This window comes from Dendropsophus ebraccatus, chromosome 14, assembly GCF_027789765.1.
Source record: "Dendropsophus ebraccatus isolate aDenEbr1 chromosome 14, aDenEbr1.pat, whole genome shotgun sequence".
NCBI lineage: Eukaryota > Metazoa > Chordata > Amphibia > Anura > Hylidae > Dendropsophus > Dendropsophus ebraccatus.
In genome coordinates this window covers 69,494,381-69,514,303 of record NC_091467.1, presented here as the reverse complement: position 1 = coordinate 69,514,303, position 19,923 = coordinate 69,494,381, and the positions used below count along the sequence as shown (strand labels likewise).

The 19,923-nt window shown below is 47.1% G+C and overlaps 3 protein-coding genes across 3 annotated transcripts in view; all 3 read left to right on the top strand.

The window, feature by feature from the left end:
• Positions 1 to 14,207, top strand: part of LOC138772705 (E3 ubiquitin-protein ligase TRIM17-like) — a 30,793-nt gene extending 16,586 nt beyond the window's left edge. Inside the window, exon 2 of the mRNA XM_069953295.1 lies at positions 13,955 to 14,207. Within this exon, the coding sequence (XP_069809396.1) occupies positions 13,955 to 13,974 (20 nt within the window). The 3' untranslated portion in view covers positions 13,975 to 14,207. The remainder of the gene's footprint in view (positions 1 to 13,954) is intronic.
• On the top strand, positions 648 to 2,641 carry LOC138772541 (E3 ubiquitin-protein ligase TRIM39-like). The gene has a single exon (XM_069953010.1). The coding sequence runs from the start codon at positions 651 to 653 to the stop codon at positions 2,190 to 2,192; it is 1,542 nt and encodes a 513-aa protein (XP_069809111.1). The 5' UTR covers positions 648 to 650; the 3' UTR covers positions 2,193 to 2,641.
• LOC138772704 (E3 ubiquitin-protein ligase TRIM7-like) lies at positions 4,217 to 6,743 on the top strand. The gene has a single exon (XM_069953294.1). The coding sequence runs from the start codon at positions 4,272 to 4,274 to the stop codon at positions 5,931 to 5,933; it is 1,662 nt and encodes a 553-aa protein (XP_069809395.1). The 5' UTR covers positions 4,217 to 4,271; the 3' UTR covers positions 5,934 to 6,743.
• Positions 14,208 to 19,923: the final 5,716 nt, after the last annotated feature.

Sequence of the window (19,923 nt, the reverse complement as noted above, 5' to 3'; positions counted from 1 at the left end):
TGTATGGAGGCGGTCATTGACCATTATCCAATTTAGTTTAGACTTTACCAAATCTAAAGGAACCGTCACCTTCTTCCAAGAGGTGGCGATAGAAATTTTAGCAGCCAAAAATAGAAAATCTGTTTAGAAAGACTCCACTTTCCTGAAGGCTTAGAAACTGGAAAGACTGGGGAGTATACGCCTTTCCCTTTGTCTATCATGGGAATGTCCTCCACTACAGAGATAGCTATATCATTTCTATTTTCAGGATCTTGTCTTTTGGGCACCTGGAAGATGAGAGTTAAGAAATATATATATATATATATATATATATATATATATATATATATATATATATAATTAATAATTTTTTTGCCAATTTATTTTATGTATGTTATACCTTAATACCCTTAATTATATCTTTATATGTTAAATATCTAAAGAAAATTTATAAAAAAAAAAAAGATTATAACTAACCTCACTGATAAATACAGTTATATAGTAAAGTAATATGAGACTTTGTCCTCGGGAGCTGACAACGCAGGAAGATATGAGAAAGATGTTATCTCCGTAGAGAAAAACCCCATGATAAAGAAGAATATACTGGAAAGCACCCGGCTGCCTGTGACAAAGATCACATTAGGGTTCTCTGTTTCTTGGTGGTGTCGGCCATGGCGTCTGTGGATGTGAGAGACGAGCTGCTCTGCCCCATCTGTTTGAGTACTTTCACCGATCCTGTAATCCTGAGATGTGGACACAACTTCTGCCGGGGATGTATCGATGAGTTCCTGAATACGCAGGACGGATCTGGTGTTTATTCCTGTCCTGAATGTAGAGAAAAGTTTCGACGGCGTCCAGCACTTATAAGGAACATCGCTCTACAGAATGTAGCTGGACATTTCATGGAGGAGACACCTGTTGTCAAATGTTCCATCCATAAGAAGATCCTGGAATATTACTGCCCAGAGGACGCCGCTTGTATCTGCGCCACTTGCTTAGACACAGGACATAGACAACACCAGGTGGAGAAGCTGGAGGAGGCCTCAGAGAAGAAGAAAAAGAAACTGAGAAATGTTCTGAGAAAACTGAACACAAAGAGAGAGAAGACTGAGGAAAAAGTCCAGAGTGTGGAGGAGCACTGGAAAAAAGCTCTAGATAAAGCGTCTGCAGAAAACGAGAGAATCACCGCCCTGTTTACAGATATCAGGAGACGGCTGGACAATCTGGAGAAGAGGATCCTCAGGGACATCTCCAGGCAGGAGGAGCAGCTGTCACTGTCACTGTCCGATGTCATCCAGCAGCTGGAGATGAAGAAGGATGAGCTGTCCAGGAAGATGAGACACATTGAGGAGCTGTGTAACATGGTGGATCCACTTACTGTCTTACAGGATCCAGATACAGGTGACCTGTGTGATCCTGAGAACAGGGAAGGTGATGAGGACACAGGGGGACATGATAAGACACATGATGTAGATGTGGATGTGATTACAGGGATTTTACATGCAGGTTTCTCCAGAATAGTAACATATCTACAGACCATTACATCTGCAAAACCAAAAGCAATGAGGCCAACGCCAAGTGGTGCCCAGTCTCTGCCCATTGACACGCAAGCTTCACAATATACGGGTACTGGTGTAATAGTCAGGGCTGGGGGTGATGGGGCGGCTGCAGAAAAGGGTCCTGCTGACATATTACTGGATGTAAACACAGCTGGTAATAATCTCCTTATATCAGGCGACCTGAAAACTGCGACCATGACGCGTCTATGGCAGAATCGTCCAAAAACTGCTGAGAGATTTGAGGCTTCTTTTCAGGTGATGAGCAGAAGGGGATTCTTCTCCGGGAGACATTACTGGGATGTGGAGATCGGGAGATCGGAGGGCTGGAGTGTGGGGATGTGTTATCCCAGTATCGAGAGGATAGGAGAGAACTCACTCATTGGAGATAATAACAAGTCCTGGGGCGTAGAGGGAAGGTCAGAACATTATAGTGAGTATACAGTCATACATGACAGAAAGTGGGTTCATTTACCTTACCGGATCTCCAGTGATAGAGTCCGGATCTGTCTGGATTATGAGGCCGGGCTGCTGTCCTTTTATGAGCTGTGTGACCCCATCAGACACTTACACACCTTCACCGCCACCTTCACCGAGCCCCTTTATGCTGGAATCGGTGTATACAACGGTTCCATAGAGATATTGGGAGGTGACTAGCTGTGAGGAGCCATCACTACGGAGGAAATCTACCCGGTGACATCACAGGAAGTAGAATCTGATTGGTGGAGGATTAAGCCAATAGGATGCTGCAGTGGGAGGGGCCATTTGAGGGCAGGATCTCTGTTCCTTAGGGCACATCCATACGGAGTAGATCTTCCCTCAGGATTTACCAGGATAAAAAAACTGCAGTGTTTACAGTAAAGTGAATAAAATTTTTACCAAATAAGGTAAAAAATGTTATAGCTGTTGTGGAAACACTATTGATTTTTTTTTTATTTCTTTTTAACTGTAATGAGGCAAAGTTTGTAATACATCCATATTAAAATATTTGATTGACTCTTACAATTAAGAAACCTCTACAGTTGATTATTTTAGTGTACAAATTTTTTTTGGGAAAAAAACCCATCTTCTGCCATATAGGGTAAAGCCTGAAGGTGAATGATGACGAAACAGCTGATCTATAACTAATAAACGTTCATCTGTGTAACCGTCCTCATCTAGTAATGAATGGTTTATTAGTGGTTTATTACTCTAGGAGATGTCTTATATTATTAGGTCAAATATTACCTGATGTTTTTGTTGTTTGCTCAAAATTCTGTATATCTCAGCATCAGGTCAAAATTCCTATACAGATTCATCTTTTTTACATTTAAAGTTCTTGCATACGTGTAGAAGGGGGAGATTAATAATTAAATAATTTTGGAAAAGAAAAACAAATCAAAAACTAAATTTTTGCATTCTGAAAAGATGTCACAAGGGGTAGACAACTGTGACTAAATAAAAAGAATAACATCTATAACCCCTTACAGAATCCAACATCCAAACGATGGAGTAGCATGTGCTGCCTCCTAGTGGCTGCAGAGCAGATTGCAAAACTTTTTTTTTTTTTTTTTTTTTACATCCACTCTACCTGTTGTCTTGGTCATGGATGATGCATTATGGAGATAGAATCTGTATAGTCTGGAGGAAAGAAGAATAACGGGGCGGAGGGGCGCAGACATGATTGAAACCTTTAAATATGTTACAGGACTAAATAAGGTTTAGGAGGGAAGTGTTTTTCAGAAAAAAAACATCTTAGAACATCCAATCTACTAAGGTCTGAGTTCTCCTATAAGGAAGGTTGGAGCAAACATTGGAAGGGTAATTCATTTCTGTTAAAAAACGAGCTTGTTTGGGAAAAAATAAAGGCAAATATCAGAATATGGCCTAGTCTGTCAAGAGGGTCATATAAGGCTCCTTAGGCTAAGAGCCTGTAGTTCACCTATTTTCTTGGCCATCGTAATAGTCAATAGGCTGTTTTTGTGCGAGATATTTGAGATCCACAAGTTCTATTAAGCAACAAGTCTTGGCCTTAATCGGGTGATGGGCCTGACAAAGTTCTTAATTTTTTGAATCTGTAGAAGTCCTTTCTGGAGATATATGGACATACATTCTGGACTCTTATAGATTTGGGGCTCAATCCCACCTGAAGGAACTCCAATTGTGAAATTGATAGATCCTGTGGATTGATCGGTTATTTGGTAAGTTTAAAAAACGCTCTTTATTCTAGTAAAGGTCTTCTTGCAAGGTGCTGCCCTAGGCACCGGACCACGGGTGCCTAGTGGTAAATACGGCCCTGACGGTAAGCCCTTACACCTGTGGGTTGCTGTTGCACCTTTTGTTTTTCTGTCTGTACTTAAGCCACAAGCAGCGTGCAACCAGCAGTGTGAACAGAGTCATAGATGTGCTGCCAAAATTTCCCTTTTTTTCTATATCTTACAGTATATTATATCCTAATGCCCCTTTATTATATCTTTAGATTTCGTAATGTTAAAAAACAAATAAAAATGTATTATAAAAAAACTAAAAATATTACTAACCTCACTGATAAAACACAGATATACCACAAAGTATCAGAAAATAAAGAAATACAAAAAGTGATGACTTTGCCCCCAGGAGCTTACAAAGCAGGAAGACCTGAGAAAAATGTTGTTATCTCAGTAATAAACCTATAATAAAGAAGATAATACTGGAGCACACCCGGCCGCCTGTGACAAAGATCACATTTGGGTTCCCTGCTTCTTGGTGGTGTCAGCCATGGCGTCTGCTGATCTGAGAGACTATCTGCTCTGCCACATCTGCCTAAACACTTTCACCGATCCTGTGATGCTGTGGTGTCGACACAACTTCTGCCGGGGATGTATTGATCCGTTGTTGAATATACAGGACAGGTCTGGAGATTATTCCTGTCCTAAATGTGGAGCAAAGTTTCCACAGCGGCCAACACTGATAAGTAACATCGCTCTACATAAGGTAGCAGAACGTTTCATGGAGGAGCCACCTGCTGTGAAGTGTTCCATCCATGAGAAGATCCTGGAATATTACTGCACCGAGGACGCTGCTTATGTCTGCGTCAATTGCTTAGCAAAAGAACATAGACAACACCAGGTGGAGAAGGTGGAGGAGGCCTCTGAGAAGAAGAAGAACAAACTGAGAAGTATTCTGAGGAAACTGAACACAAAGAGAGAGAAGACTGAAGAAAGACTCCGGACTATGGAGGAGCGCAGAAGAAAAGCTCTAGTAAAAACATCTGGAGAAGCTGAGAGAGTCACCGCCCAGTTTATAGAAATCAAGAGACGGCTGGATGACCTGGAGAAGAGTATCCTGAGCGAGATCTCCAGGCAGGAGAAGCAGCTGTCACTGCCAATGTCTGATGTCATCCAGAAGCTGGAGATAAAGAGGGATGAGCTGTCCAAGAAGATGAGACACATTGAGGAGCTGTGTAACATGGCGGATCCACTGACTGTCTTACAGGATCCAGATACAGGTGACTTGTGTGATCCTGAGGAGGAGGGAGGTGATGAGGACACAGGGGGACATGATGGAGGTGATGAGGACACAGGGGGACATGATGGAGGTGATGAGGACACAGCGGGACATGATGGAGGTGATGAGGACACAGCGGGACATGATATCATACATGATGTAGATGTGAATGTGATTACGAGGATGGTAGACACAGGTATCTCCGATATAGTAACATATCTACAGACCATTACATCTGCAAAACCTAAAGCAATGAGACCACAGCCTGCACCTCGACCACTGCCCCAAACACCACCCCCTGGTGACCAGTCTCTGCACCGTCACACACAAGCTTCACAACATGGCGGCGACGATATCATCAGGGCTGGGGAAGTGGAAGAGGCTGAATTAAAGGGTCCTGCAAATATACTATTGGATGTAACCACAGCTGGTGATAGTCTCCTAATATCAGACAGCCTGAAAACTGCGACCATGACATATGTAACGCAGAATCGTCCAGAAACTGAAGAGAGATTCGAGGCATGTTTTCAGGTCATGAGCTGCAGCGGATTCTCCTCGGGGCGACATTACTGGGATGTGGAGACTGGGAGATCAGATAACTGGACGGTGGGAATGTGTTACTCCAGTATGGACAGGAAGGGGAGGAACGTGGGTATTGGAGATAATAACAAGTCGTGGGGTTTAGAGGGAAGGTGGGGGTGTAATGGTAAGTATAAAGTGATACATGACAAAGAGAGGATCCATTTACTTCACCGGATCGCCAGTGATAGAGTCCGGATCTGTCTGGATTATGAGGCCGGGCAGCTGTCCTTTTATGAGCTGTGTGACCCCATCAGTCACTTATACACCTTCACCGCCACCTTCACCGAGCCCCTTCATGCTGTAATATATGTACAAAAAGGTTCTATAAAGATATTAGGGGAGGAGCTATGAGAAGCCATCATCGTGGCAGTGGGAGGGGCCTCATTAGGGATCTCCTTACTTCTCTCCCTCAGGCTCATCCACACAGGGTAGATAAGCTGCAGATTTTTCATCAGGACTTTCAAGGCTAAAAAACTGCAGCATTTACAGTTGAGTGGATGAAACTTTACCAAATAATACAAAAACTTTTTTTTGCTAAATTCTTTTCTTAAAGGAGATTTGAAAAAAAATTTCATCCGGCAGGGGCAGAGGGGAACATAGAAAGCAATCACAACTGACCTCTCCCTCTGCCGTTGCAGCGCTGGATTGCCGCTTCGGGACTGCAGCTTGGCTCCCGAATCTTCTGCACAGCAAATGTCATGACCCGGAGGATGGACAGCCTCCTCAGCCAGTCCGTGACTGGGACAGGACAACACTGCAGTCTCTGATTTGCTGAGCGTGCAGTCCATCAACAGTGATAGGCATTTTCCCCTGAGTCCTGACCTTAGTGGGTCCAGGAGCCTGTAAACCAGCGCTGCACGGAAATGGGGAGAGGTAAGTAATGATTGTTTATTATGTTCTCTCCTGCCTCTGCCGACTGTGAAGTGTTTCAGATCGACAGAATTCTCCCTTAACTGTAATGATTTGATTATTATAATTATTATTGTTGAAACTTTCCTTTAAGAAACCTCTATGGTCGATTATTTTAGTCTATGGTTTCTGCTGCCATAAAGTGTAATGCTGAAAGGTGTAAATGTAAATGTCATTGACTTAGAGTGATGATCTGTAACTAATAAACTTCCATCTCTGTAACAGTCGTCATCTGGTAATAAAGGGTTTTATTGTAGGGGATTTCTTATATTATTAGGTCAAATATTACGTTATGTGTTTTACTATTTGCTCCTAGTTCTTTATTGTATCTCAACATCGCGTCAAATATCCTGAGCAGATTCATCTTTTTAAAGCGACTCTGTACCCACAATCTGCCCCCCCCCCCAAAAACCGCTTGTACCTTTGGATAGCTGCTTTTAATCCATGATCTGTCTTGGGGTCCGTTCGGCAGGTGATGCAGTTATTGTCCTAAAAAACAACTTTTAAACTGGCAGCGCTGTGCACAACGGCCGGGGCCTAGATTGTGTCTGCATTAGGCTGGCACAACCTCTCTGTCCCTCCTCCCCATCCTCCTCATCATCAGGAATGCTCCAGGCAGATTTTCTCCTATTCCTCACCTGTGTCAGCCCAGCACATGGGCTGGATCGTTAAGGCACCTGTGTAGTTTTCACTGCAGAGGAATAGTAAAAATGGTGAAGAGGGTGGCGAGGAGGGACGGAGGGGTGGTGCAAAGTTAGGGTACAGATACTCTAGGCCACGGCCGTTGGGCACAGGGCTGCAAGTTTAAAAGTTGTTTTTTAGGACAATAACTGCATCACCTGCCGAACGGACCCCAGGACAGATCTTGGATTAAAAGTAGCTATCCGAAGGTACGAGTAGTTTGGGGGGGTCAGATTGTGGGTACAGGGTCGCTTTAATGTTTAGAGCTCTTGCATAAGTCTAGAAGGGGGAGAGTATTACTTACATATTCAATAAAACAATTTCAAAAAGGAGAAGAAAAAGTTTTGCATTCTGAAAAGATGTCACAGTCTAATTTCTATAGACAATAGATGCTATGATTGAATACAAAGAAAATTATTTATTTCCCCCTACAGAATATAGAAATATCCAAACAAGAAAAGAGAAGGAAATACTGCCTACTAGTGGCTGCAGAGCATATTACAAAGTTTATATATATATATATATATATATATGAAAAAGTCCAGCCCCAGATCGGCATATACCATTAAAATTCCATACTTTATTTGAAAATCTTCACATCAGGACAGTGATAATAAAAAGTTGACGCGTTTCAGTGCTTCTCGCGCCTTGTTCACAACTTCAGTCATGAACAAGGCGCGAGAAACGCTAAAACGCGTCAACTTTTTATTATCACTGTCCTGATGTGAAGATTTTCAAATAAAGTATGGAATTTTAATGGTATATGCCGATCTGGGGCTGGACTTTTTCTTTTGTATGCTGTGAGCTGACCAACAAATAGACTTTTGCAATATATATATATATATATATATATATATATACATACATCTATCTATATACTGTACCTGTATTCTTGGTCATGGAGGCTGCATTATGGAGATAGAAGATGCTGGCTACCTCAAGTGCAACCATAAAATAAAAAGACTGTTTAAGCGATCAGTCCTAGATTAGGTAGGGGGGTCTGGGAACACAATGCAGAGAGCTCTGGGCACCAAAGTTAACATTTAGTATATTAATGTGATTTCCCTTAGGGCCCTATTACACGAGCCGATAATCTGTCCAATCGGGCAGATATTGCCCCATGTAATAAAGACAACGATCAGGCGAGGAGCCTGTGTAATAGGAGGTGCATGGTCAGCAGGAATTGTAAGTATATAGAAAATAATAAAGTTATACTTACCTCTCCAGACTCCCCTGTTGTCCTCCTACCTGTTCCTTTCTCACCAAAGAAGCTTCTGAAGTGAGAGGCCTCTCATCCAATCACTGGCATGGCGCTGACCTGTCTCATCCAGTGATTAGCTGATTATCTTTTCACTACACAGATGGGCTTAGAAGCTTCAGCGGTGAGCAGGGAAAAGCCAGGAGCATGGTGAGGTAAGTAAAACTTTATTATTTTCTATATAAGCAGCAGGAGCTGCTAATAATATTTATATACAGCCCTTGCTGCAAGAGCATGAAGCCATGTAATAGGCGAGCACCAATCTAGCAGATCATCACTTGCTTACAGCAAATGTCAGGCCATATAATACTGTCCTAAGTCCTATTAGCAGCACAATAAATGGAGTTTTTCCGTCCCTGTGAGCCTGCAGGACTTGAGAATATTTTAATGCATAAGGTAATTTACATAGTTACCTCCCCTAGAACATGCATCACGCTGCCTGCGCCGGGAACATGATGGGAGACGCACGGCTGCCGGGAGGAGCTGCTGGGAACGGGTGACAGATGAGTTGAATTTTCTTTTTTATAGCGCTTGCCGCATACGGTGGGGATGCGGCCGTTTTTTAGCTCCGCCACTGTATGGGACGACCATTCCAGACGTATAAGACGACTCCCGACTTCTGGGCAGATTTTTTTGGGTTAAAATGTCGGCTTATACGCCGGAAAATACGGTAGGTCCAATATTACCTGATGTTTTTTGTTGTTTTATTATATGTCATCATCCTGAGAGGATTCACCTTTCTAGTGTTTAGAGCTCTTGTATAGGTCTAGAAGGGGGAGAATATTACTTGCGTATTTAGTCAATGTCACAAAAGGGAAAAAAGTGAATTATTGTATTGTGAAAAGAGGCCACAGGGAGGAGATAAAGTACAGTCACATTTACATAGACAATAGATAGTGAGATGGATTACAGAGAATAACATTTATTACTCCCAACAGCAGGGGCAGGGACAGGCCTGGACTAGTAATCTGGCAAGCCGGGCAAATGCCAGCTGGGCTGGACGGATTACCAGACCGTGGGCCGCCCGGGCTGCACAATTAAAAAAACATTATAAAAAAACAAACAAAACACAGCTGCGGCCCTCTCCTTCCACCCCAGCGTGCTTCTCTCCTCCCGGCCTGCCCCGCGCTTCTCTTCTTCTGGACCGCTCCTTCCACCACAGCCGGCCCCTGCCCGCTCCTGACGTGCTCATCCAATCAACTCGGAGCAGGAGCGTGGGGCCGCTGTAGCCGGCTGTGGCGCACGCGTTGTACGTGCATCACAGCTGTCTGCAGCGTCCCCCACGTTCCTGCGCCACATTGATTGGATTAACACGTCAGGAGTGGGCCGGCTCCGGCTGCCGTGGAAGGAGCGGTCCGGAAGAAGAGAAGCGCAGGGCAGGCCGGGAGGAGAGAATCGAGCAGGCTGCAGTGCGGTAATAGTGGGGTAGTGGGAGTGTGTGTGGGGGATTTGTCAGGTGGAGTAGTGTGTGAGTGTGTGGGGGGGTCAGGTTGGGTAGCGTGAGTGTGGGGATTTTTCAGGTGGGGTAGGGTGAGTGTGGGGATTTGTCAGGTGGGGTAGTGTGTGAGTGTGTGTGGGGGGGGTCAGGTTGGGTAGTGTGAGTGTGGGGATTTGTCAGGTGGGGTAGTGTGAGTAGGGGTTAGTTGGGGTAGTGTGAGTGTGGGGATTTGTCAGGTGGGGTAGTGTGTGAATGTGTGTGGGGGGTCAGGTTGGGTAGTGTGAGTGTGGGGATTTGTCAGGTGGGGTAGTGTGTGAATGTGTGTGGGGGGTCAGGTGGGGTAGTGTGAGTGTGGGGATTTGTCAGGTGGGGTAGTGTGTGAATGTGTGTGGGGGGTCAGGTGGGGTAGTGGGGGGGTCAGGTGGAGTAGTGTGTGTGTGGGGGGCAGGGCTGTTTCTACCACCGGGCGACTGCACGTGGCACCACTGCTGGTGGCACTTCCCAGATCTTAGATTAGCGCGTCGCCCACCCGCCCCTCTGGAACATCATGCTCAGACCACCGATAGTGCCGCTCGCCCACAGCCCCTGGGACCGTGTGTTCATTGGGAGGATTCGGCCTGCAAGAAGAAGATCAGAAGAGAGAGGGACCCGCTGTATTCCAGGATAGGGTGAGTATAATGTTTTTGTTTGTATGTGGCAATGCGGGGGGGGGGGCTATATTATGGGGCAGAGCACGGGGGGATTACTATGGGGGTGCAGCATGGGGGGATTACTATTGGGGTGCAGCACAGGGGGGATTACTATTGGGGTGCAGCATAGGGGCATTACTATGGGGGTGCAGCATAGGGGGGATTACTATGGTGGAGCACAGGGGGGATTACTATTGGGGTGCACAGGGGGGATTACTATTGGGGTGCAACACAGGGGGATTACTATGGGGGTGCAGCATAGGGGGGATTACTATGGTGGAGCACAGGGGGGATTACTATTGGGGTGCAGCACAGGGGGATTACTATGGGGACAGCACAGGTGGGATTATTACTATTGGGGCACTGCAGAGGCGGCCTTATTAATATTTGGGGGTACAGCAGGAGGCATTATTAGTATATGGGGGCACAGCAGGGGATCCTGCATACAGGGGGCAATCCACATACCTACTAACTTTACTGCACATGACACAAAAAAGTGGAAGTTGTTGTAAAAGTGCGGAGCCTAAGATGTTTGTCTCGCAGGTTCAGAAGAAATGAATTGTAGCTGGAAGAAATCCTCATGGAGGTCTGGGCCGGATGGAAAGAAAAAGGAAAGTGACGCTTCAGATCAAAGAAGATGTCACCTGTGAGTCACTGATTGACTTTTTAATGTAAGAAAATGATGTGACAATTGTAAAGCTAAAAAAATTTCTGCTCGACATAGTTGGTGCAATAGGTGTGTGTCGGGGATATATATGTGGGCTGGTGGGGTTTGTGTGCCAGGGCTGCTTTTCAGCCCCAGTCCGGCCCTGGGCAGGGAACCTTCTTGGCTGAACACCAAATTTTTAAAAATGTAATGCGGCGAGAGCAGTACAATATGTTTATAACTAAATTAAAAGTTAATGTCAGCTTTTTATGTAAGACCAACACTATAAAGTACAATAAGTCTCTGAAATATTTTTAATAACGTTGTTGCTACCAATGAAGAATAAAGGACTTCTTACCATTAATGTGGCTTCTGGTGCTTCATGGTTTTGCTGATGGCTTTGGAGTCCCCTTACCGACACACTACACCACCTGACCCCCCACACACTACCCCACCTGACCCCCCACACACTACCTCACCTGACCCCCCCACCACACACACTACCCCACCTGAACCCCCCCAGACACTACCCGACCTGACCCCCCACACACACTACCCCACCTGACCCACACACACACTACCCCACCTGACCCCCCACACACTACCCCACCTGACCCCCCACACACTACCCCATCTGACCCCCCCACACACTACCTCACCTGACCCCCCCACCACACACACTACCCCACCTGAACCCCCCCAGACACTACCCGACCTGACCCCCCACACACACTACCCCACCTGACCCACACACACACTACCCCACCTAACCCCCCACACTACCCCACCTGACCCCCCACACACTACCCCACCTGACCCCCCTACAAACTACCTCACCTGACCCCCCACCACACACACTACCCCACCTGAACCCCCCCAGACACTACCCGACCTGACCCCCCACACACACTACCCCACCTGACCCACACACACACTACCCCACCTGACCCCCCCACACACACTACCCCACCTGACCCCCCACACTACCCCACCTGACCCCCTCACACACTACCTCACCTGACCCCCCCACACACTACCCCACCTGACCCCCCCCACTACCCCACCTGACTCCCAAAACACAACCTCACCTGACTCCCCACACATACTACCTCACCTGACCCCCCCCACACACACACTACCCCACCTGACCCCCCACTACCCCACCTGACCCCCCCCACACACTACCCCACCTGACCCCCCACACGACCCCACCTGAGCCCCCACATACTACCTCACCTGACCCCCCCACACACTACCTCACCTGACCCCCCCACACACTACCTCACCAATAGGAGGTGCTCTCTACTTCTGGCCTATCTTTCTTATATACACTCTCATCTATACCACTTACAGGGTAGAATACTTAGCCCCTCTAAAAAGTTAGTTACAGGGTGGAGAAAGGGAAGAGAAACTAGCCTGGATAGGACAAAGCTACCAAGGAAGGTCTACGTATCCTATCTCGTAGTGCAGGTAAATGGGACACCCCCAGAAACTTAGCTTCATCCTGATAACCACGACTGGGGCTTTTATCTGCCTATTAGGATGGGTCACTCAACACAGTAGGGCACAAGGTGGTCAGACAAAGTCTATACACAGGTACAAGTAAATGTCTCACTACAGTATACTACTTTGAAGTTCCAGCAGAGTACATTGCTATATTGGGTTAGGACTCCCTCATCAAACTCTTCTCCTCCAACTTTCCAAGCACAAGTTATGCACTATAGTCTATGTGAAGATTTATGTATTCTGCCAAAGTGTATTGTACTTGTATTGTACTACTGAAAGACTGTAAAGTAAAGCTGTTCTATTTTTATATCAATGAGACTCTGTCATCTTTTCCTACGCACCATCACCCATACACACTGAAAGGTGTACGGCAGTACCGATGGGTGGGTCTGGGTGGGTCAATTGCCACTCAGGACTACCGTGTCAAGAGGTTAAGACCCCATCACAACCCCGCAGGTCACCGACCACTTCTGGGGAATACAGCCAGTCACAACACAAAGCAGGTACCAACATCACACCTGTGCGCTGGACTAGCACTGGCGTCACAACAAATACCATCTCTGGCTGAGCTGTACAACAAGACCGACCAACCACCACAGAAGTGGCGTCACCAGTAACATCTTAGTATGGCACCATACACACACACACACACACACACACACTACCCCACCTGACAACCCCCCACACACTTCCCCAACCTGATAGCCACACACTCTACTCCACCTGACCCCCCCCACATTACCCCACCTGACTACCCCCCACACTACCCCACCTGGCCCTCCACACTAGCCCACCTAGGCCCCCCAACACACACACTGCCCCACCTGACACCCCCCACACTGACCCCCCCACTACCCACCTGACACCCCCCCCACACACTACCCCACCTGACCCCACACACACACACACACTACCCCACCTGACCCCCCCCCCACACACACTACCCCATCTGAAAACCCCCCTATCCCACTTGACCCCCCCACACACTACCCCACCTGACAACCACACACTATTCCACCTGATCCCCCCACACACTACCCCACCTGACCACCACCCAATCTTCTCCCACCCTGACACATACACTACTCCACCTGACCAATAACCAATCATAGTTTGAACCTTGTCTAATACTTTTACCTTATTGACCCCAAGTCCAAGTAACAGGGCAGTCCCTCTAATTTCTCCACACATACTGAGGATAATCTTGTGTCCAGGTAACAATGATTTTTTTAATTTTTATTTTAGAAGAAGCAGAAACAAGATGAGAATAATGGAAATCACAAACCGGAAGACCCTGGAGGTTCATTACCTAGCAATGGCGCTGCGGCTTTACCCAGATGACTTATGTTTTTCTTCCTTGCTGTAATATGCAGAACTCTGTATAATGTAATAGTATACGGGGAATTCCATGTGAATGCTGAATACATTTAATATAAGATGGATAATAAACAATAATATTCACTGATAAAACATCCACATAGTATTTACAGGGGTAGTCCAGTGAAAATCTTTTTTTTTTTTAAACCAACTGGTTTCAGAAAGTTAGCTAGATTTGTAATTTACTTCCCTATAAAAATCTCAAGTCTTCCAGTACTTACCAGCTGCTGTATGTCCTGGAGGAAGTGGTGTATTTTCTCAAGTCTCACACAGTGCTCTCTGCTGCCACCTCTGTCCATGTCAGGAACTGTCCAGAGCAGGAGAGGTTTTCTATGGGGATTTGCTGCTGCTCTGGACAGTTCCTGACATGGACAGAGGTGGCAGCAGAGAGCACTGTGTCAGACTGGAAACAATACACCACTTCCTGCAGGACATACAGCAGCTGATAAGTACTGGAAGATTTGAGATTTTTAAACAGAAGTAAATTACAAATCTATATAACGTTCTGAAACCAGCTGATTTGAAAGAAAAAGATATTCGCTAAAGTAGCCCTTTAACTTTTTAGAGCAGCAATTTGTCATCCGAAGCTGTTCTTTATACAGTACACAGAAAGTTGTATTTAAATAAGAAGATGAAAATAAAAGAACTGCACAATGTGTATTGTCTCCAGCTCTCTGGCTCCACTCTCTCTCCCTAAAAAACGCATCATTCTCTGATGTCACAGGTGGCTTGGCTGGATCTTGTCTTTGAGCTCTAGCCCCACCCCCTGAGTGATGTCACCATCTCCACCATCTCCCTGTCATAGAGATACATATAGAGCAAATGTTCAGGATCTTCCTTATTGTGACCTAGTAGGAAATCTTACTAGTTCCAGCCAGGAGTAGCAGTTAATCTATGGTGATAATTGGCAGGGCCGGACTGGGACTGGGCACACAGGTCCACTTGCTGTGGGGCACTCTCCTGGGAATCTGGGTCATGGGCCCTGTTTTCCTGGGATGGCCCTGGAGCATAGCACAGTCCAGCACTGGCCCTCTGAGGGCTGGTCCCTTCTCCCTTCTGGTCCAATGACTCCTTCCCCCTAAGACAGGACCAGCCCTTTAGAGGGTTCCGGCCCATCTGGAATTTGCTTGAATGCCAGATGGCCAGTCCAGCCCTGGTTAGACCCATATTATGGTAACATGGTAATTTGTTGTTGTCCTCACTGCATTTTATTTCTATTACTTGTAGATACATATACCACCCTCTACTTTGCTAACAATGGAGTTCCTGCACAATTTCACTGGTTCTCACTTCCCGAAATAAATAGATATAAGACTAACCAGGGCCTGGCCTTCCTCCTCCAATGAACCCATAGAAGTTACACGGCCGCCTATGGTAGATGGTTGTCCCTGATGTTGGTAGTGTGGTCGTGTGGAAGAACAGAATATCCACAGTAGACCGATATTGATAAAATTTGGCAATGCGACTTGTATTCCAGGGTCCACCATTTGTACCCTATGTGTTCCGAAACACTTTCTTCCTAAACCATGGCCTGTTATGAACACGTAGCATCACATCCTCTGGAGGATCCGGGCAATAACATAATGCTTGAGAACATCCAGGGAGTATTCTTCCTTTGCAGTAGACGGGTTCCCTGCTTCCCTGGCTACGATGCTGTTACCGTCTCTGCTTTTTGTCTCCTTTCTGCACAGCTCATTGGCCTCTATTTGCATTACAGGTAAGATTTATGTTTACTTGTGTCCATCTAATATGGTGTCCTACCATGGAGATAGCGTGGTCCCTCGGAGGCCACCTCTCTTAGCTCCTTCCTTCATTAGCGGACCACCCCCCACCATAGAAGCAAAGAACGACCATCCTCTCCTGCTCTATGGACTGCATACTGCCCGCCACTCTGGAGGAGAGGAAGGACCCACATATGACACAGGTGAACAACAACTGGGAGGGAGGATGGGCTAGTCGCATCTGGCCATTGGGGGGGTTGTTAATCGCTGGTGGCCCAAAGGAGGGGGGGTGTTAGTTGTGGGTGGCCAGTGAAGGGGGGGGGAATAGTTGCAGGTGGCCAGCGGGGGAGGCAGAGTTGTTTAGTCACCGGTGGCCGTTTGGGAGAATAGGGGGGGCAGGGGGGATTTGTATACTAAATTGTATCTGGGTAGTAGGGTGGGGTCTTTATCATGCAGTATCCTCCCCTCTCTATATACCATTCAGGGCCTAGTCAACAATATACACATGGGTTCCCCCTTACCACACACTGAGCAGGACCTTGCGATACATGGCCACATCCATCCTCCCATCATACCTCCCAACTGTCCCGGATTCCGCGGGACAGTCCCGTTTTCGGGGTTCTGTCCCGCAGTCCCGGAACGGCCCCCCGTGTCCCGCATTATGTGTGGCCCCAGCGAAAAAAACAATAAACCAGTAACTCACCTGTCCGCCAGCCCCAGCAGCTCCTCTCCTGGCAGAGCGCGCACTCCCGTCATCCTCCGGGGCGGGCAGCGGGATATACAGACACTGACTGTACCGGAAGTGACCTGCAGCCTCTGTCATGACTCACTTCCGGCACAGTCAGTGACTCTACTCCGCTGCCCGCCCCGGAGGATGACGGGAGTGCGCGCTCTGCCGGGAGAGGAGCTGCTGGGACCGGAGGACAGGTGAGTTACTGGTTTATTGTTTTTTTAGCTGGGGCCACACTATATGGGGGATTGGCTACTCTGTGGGGCATATATGGGGGATTGGCTACTCTATGGGGCGCTATATGGGGGCATTGGCTACTCTGTGGGGCATATATGGGGGATTGGCTACTCTGTGGGGCACTATATGGGGGATTGGCTACTCTGTGGGGCATATATGGGTGATTGGCTACTCTGTGGGGCGCTATATGGGGGCATTGGCTACTATGTGGGGCATATATGGGGGATTGGCTACTATGTGGGGCACTATATGGGGGATTTGATACTATGTGGGGCACTATATGGGGATTGGCTACTATGTGGGGCACTATATAGGGACATAGGCTACTATGTGGGGCATATATGGGGGCATTGGCTATTATGTGGGAACTATATGGGGGCATTGGCTACTATGTGGGGCATATTTGGGGGCATTGGCTACTATGTGGGAACTTTATGGGGGATTGACTACTATGTGGGGCATATATGGGGGCATTGGCTACTATGTGGGCACTATATGGGGCATTGGCTACTATGTGGGGCACTCTATGGGGGATTGGCTACTATGTGGGGCATATATGGGGGCATTGGCTACTATGTGGGCACTATATGGGGCATTGGCTACTATGTGGGCACTATATGGGGGCATTGGCTACTATGTGGGGCACTATATGGGGCATTGGCTACTATGTGGGGCACTATATGGGGGGATTGGCTACTATGTGGGGCACTATATGGGGGGATTGGCTACTATGTGGGGTACTATATGGGGATTGGCTACTATGTGGGGCACTATATGGGGATTGACTGCTATGTGGGGCACTATATGGGGATTGGCTACTCTGTGGGGCATATATGGGGGATTGGCTACTCTGTGGGGCACTATATGGGGGCATTGGCTACTATGTGGGGCATATATGGGGGATTGGCTACTATGTGGGGCACTATATGGGGGATTTGATACTATGTGGGGCACTATATGGGGATTGGCTACTATGTGGGGCACTATATAGGGACATAGGCTACTATGTGGGGCATATATGGGGGCATTGGCTACTATGTGGGAACTATATGGGGGCATTGGCTACTATGTGGGGCATATTTGGAGGCATTGGCTACTATGTGGGAACTATATGGGGGATGGGCTACTATGTGGGGCATATATGGGGGCATTGGCTACTATGTGGGCACTATATGGGGCATTGGCTACTATGTGGGGCACTCTATGGGGGATTGGCTACTATGTGGGGCATATATGGGGGCATTGGCTACTATGTGGGCACTATACGGGGCATTGGCTACTATGTGGGCACTATATGGGGGCATTGGCTACTATGTGGGGCACTCTATGGGGCATTGGCTACTATGTGGGGCACTATATGGGGGGATTGGCTACTATGTGGGGCACTATATGGGGATTGGCTACTATGTGGGGTACTATATGGGGATTGGCTACTATGTGGGGCACTATATGGGGGATTGGCTACTATGTGGGGTACTATATGGGGATTGGCTACTATGTGGGGCACTATATGGGGATTGACTGCTATGTGGGGCACTATATGGGGATTGACTACTATGTGGGGCACTATATGGGGATTGGCTACTATGTGGGGCACTATATGGGGGGATTGGCTACTATGTGGGGTACTATATGGGGATTGGCTACTATGTGGGGCACTATATGGGGATTGGCTACTATGTGGGGCACTATATGGGGGATTGGCTACTATGTGGGGCACTATATAGGGATTGGCTACTATGTGGGGCACTATATGGGGGGATTGGCTACTATGTGGGGCACTATATGGGGATTGGCTACTATGTGGGGCACTATATGGGGGCATAGGCTACTATGTGGGGCATATATGGGGGGGTTGGCTACTATGTGGGGCACTATATGGGGGCATAGGCTACTATGTGGGGCACTATAATGGGGGATTGGATACTATATAGGGCATTTTTTGGAGGATTGGATACTGTATAGGGCACTTTTCAGTCAGCAGCATGTGGTGACTGTAGGGGAGTGGCTATGGAGGGTTGCTATGGGGGCGTGGCTATGGAGGGTTGCTATGGGGGCGTGGCTATGGGGACCGCGGCGCACATGTCCCTCTTTGCTCTTTGCAAAAGTTGGGAGGTATGCTCCCATCAATATGGTGCAGTCATCCTTTCCCCTTTGCAGAACCCCCCCCCATGATGTCCCCCCTCCCCCATGCTTTATGTTGGGATTGTGTTCTTGAAGTTGTTCTCATCCTTCTTCTTCTACCAAATGCGGCGAGTGGTGTTAATACCAAAAACTTCTACTTTGGCCTCATCTGACCACATGACCTACTCCCATACCTCCTCTGGATGATCCAGATGGACTTTGGAGAACTTCACACGGGCCTGGCCATGTGCTGGTGTGAGCAGAGGGGGCTTGTGTGCTCTGTAGGATTATAATCCATGACGGCATAGTGTGTTACTGGCAGTAATCTTTCAGACTCTGGTCCCAGCTCTCTTCAGGTCCGTGACCAGGTCCTCCCGTGTAGTTCTGGGCTGATTCCTGACCTTTTTCTGAATCATCCTTACCCCGTGAGGCTAGACGTTGCATGGAGCCCCAGACCAAGGAAGATTGACAGTCATCTTGTGTTTCTTCCACTTCCTAATAAATGCGGCAACAGTTTTTGCCTTCTCACCAAGCTGCTTGCCTATAGTCCTGTAGCCCATTCCAGCCTTATGCAGGTCTACAGTTGTGTCCCTAGTGTCCTTAAACAGCTTAATGGTCTTGGCCATAGTGGAGAGGTTGGAGTGTGAATAGTGTGTGTAACAAATTCAGACAGGTACAGGTAATCCAGATAACAAGTGCAGAGTAGGAAAAGCTTCTTATAGAGAAACTAACAGCTCTGTGAGAGGCAGAATTCTTGCTGATTGGTCAGTGATCAGATACTAATGGTGCGTTTACACAGACAGATTTATCTGACAGATCTGTGAAGCCAAAACCAGGAACAGACTATAAACAGGGATCAGGTCATAAAGGAAAGACTGGGATCCATCCTCTTTTCAAATCCATTCCTGGCTTTGGCTTCCAAAATCTGTCAGATAAATCTTTCTGTGTAAACGCACCCTTATTTTTTGTAATAAAATGCTAATTAATTATTTAAAAATCTATTTTTTCTCTCTCAGGTGAAGTGT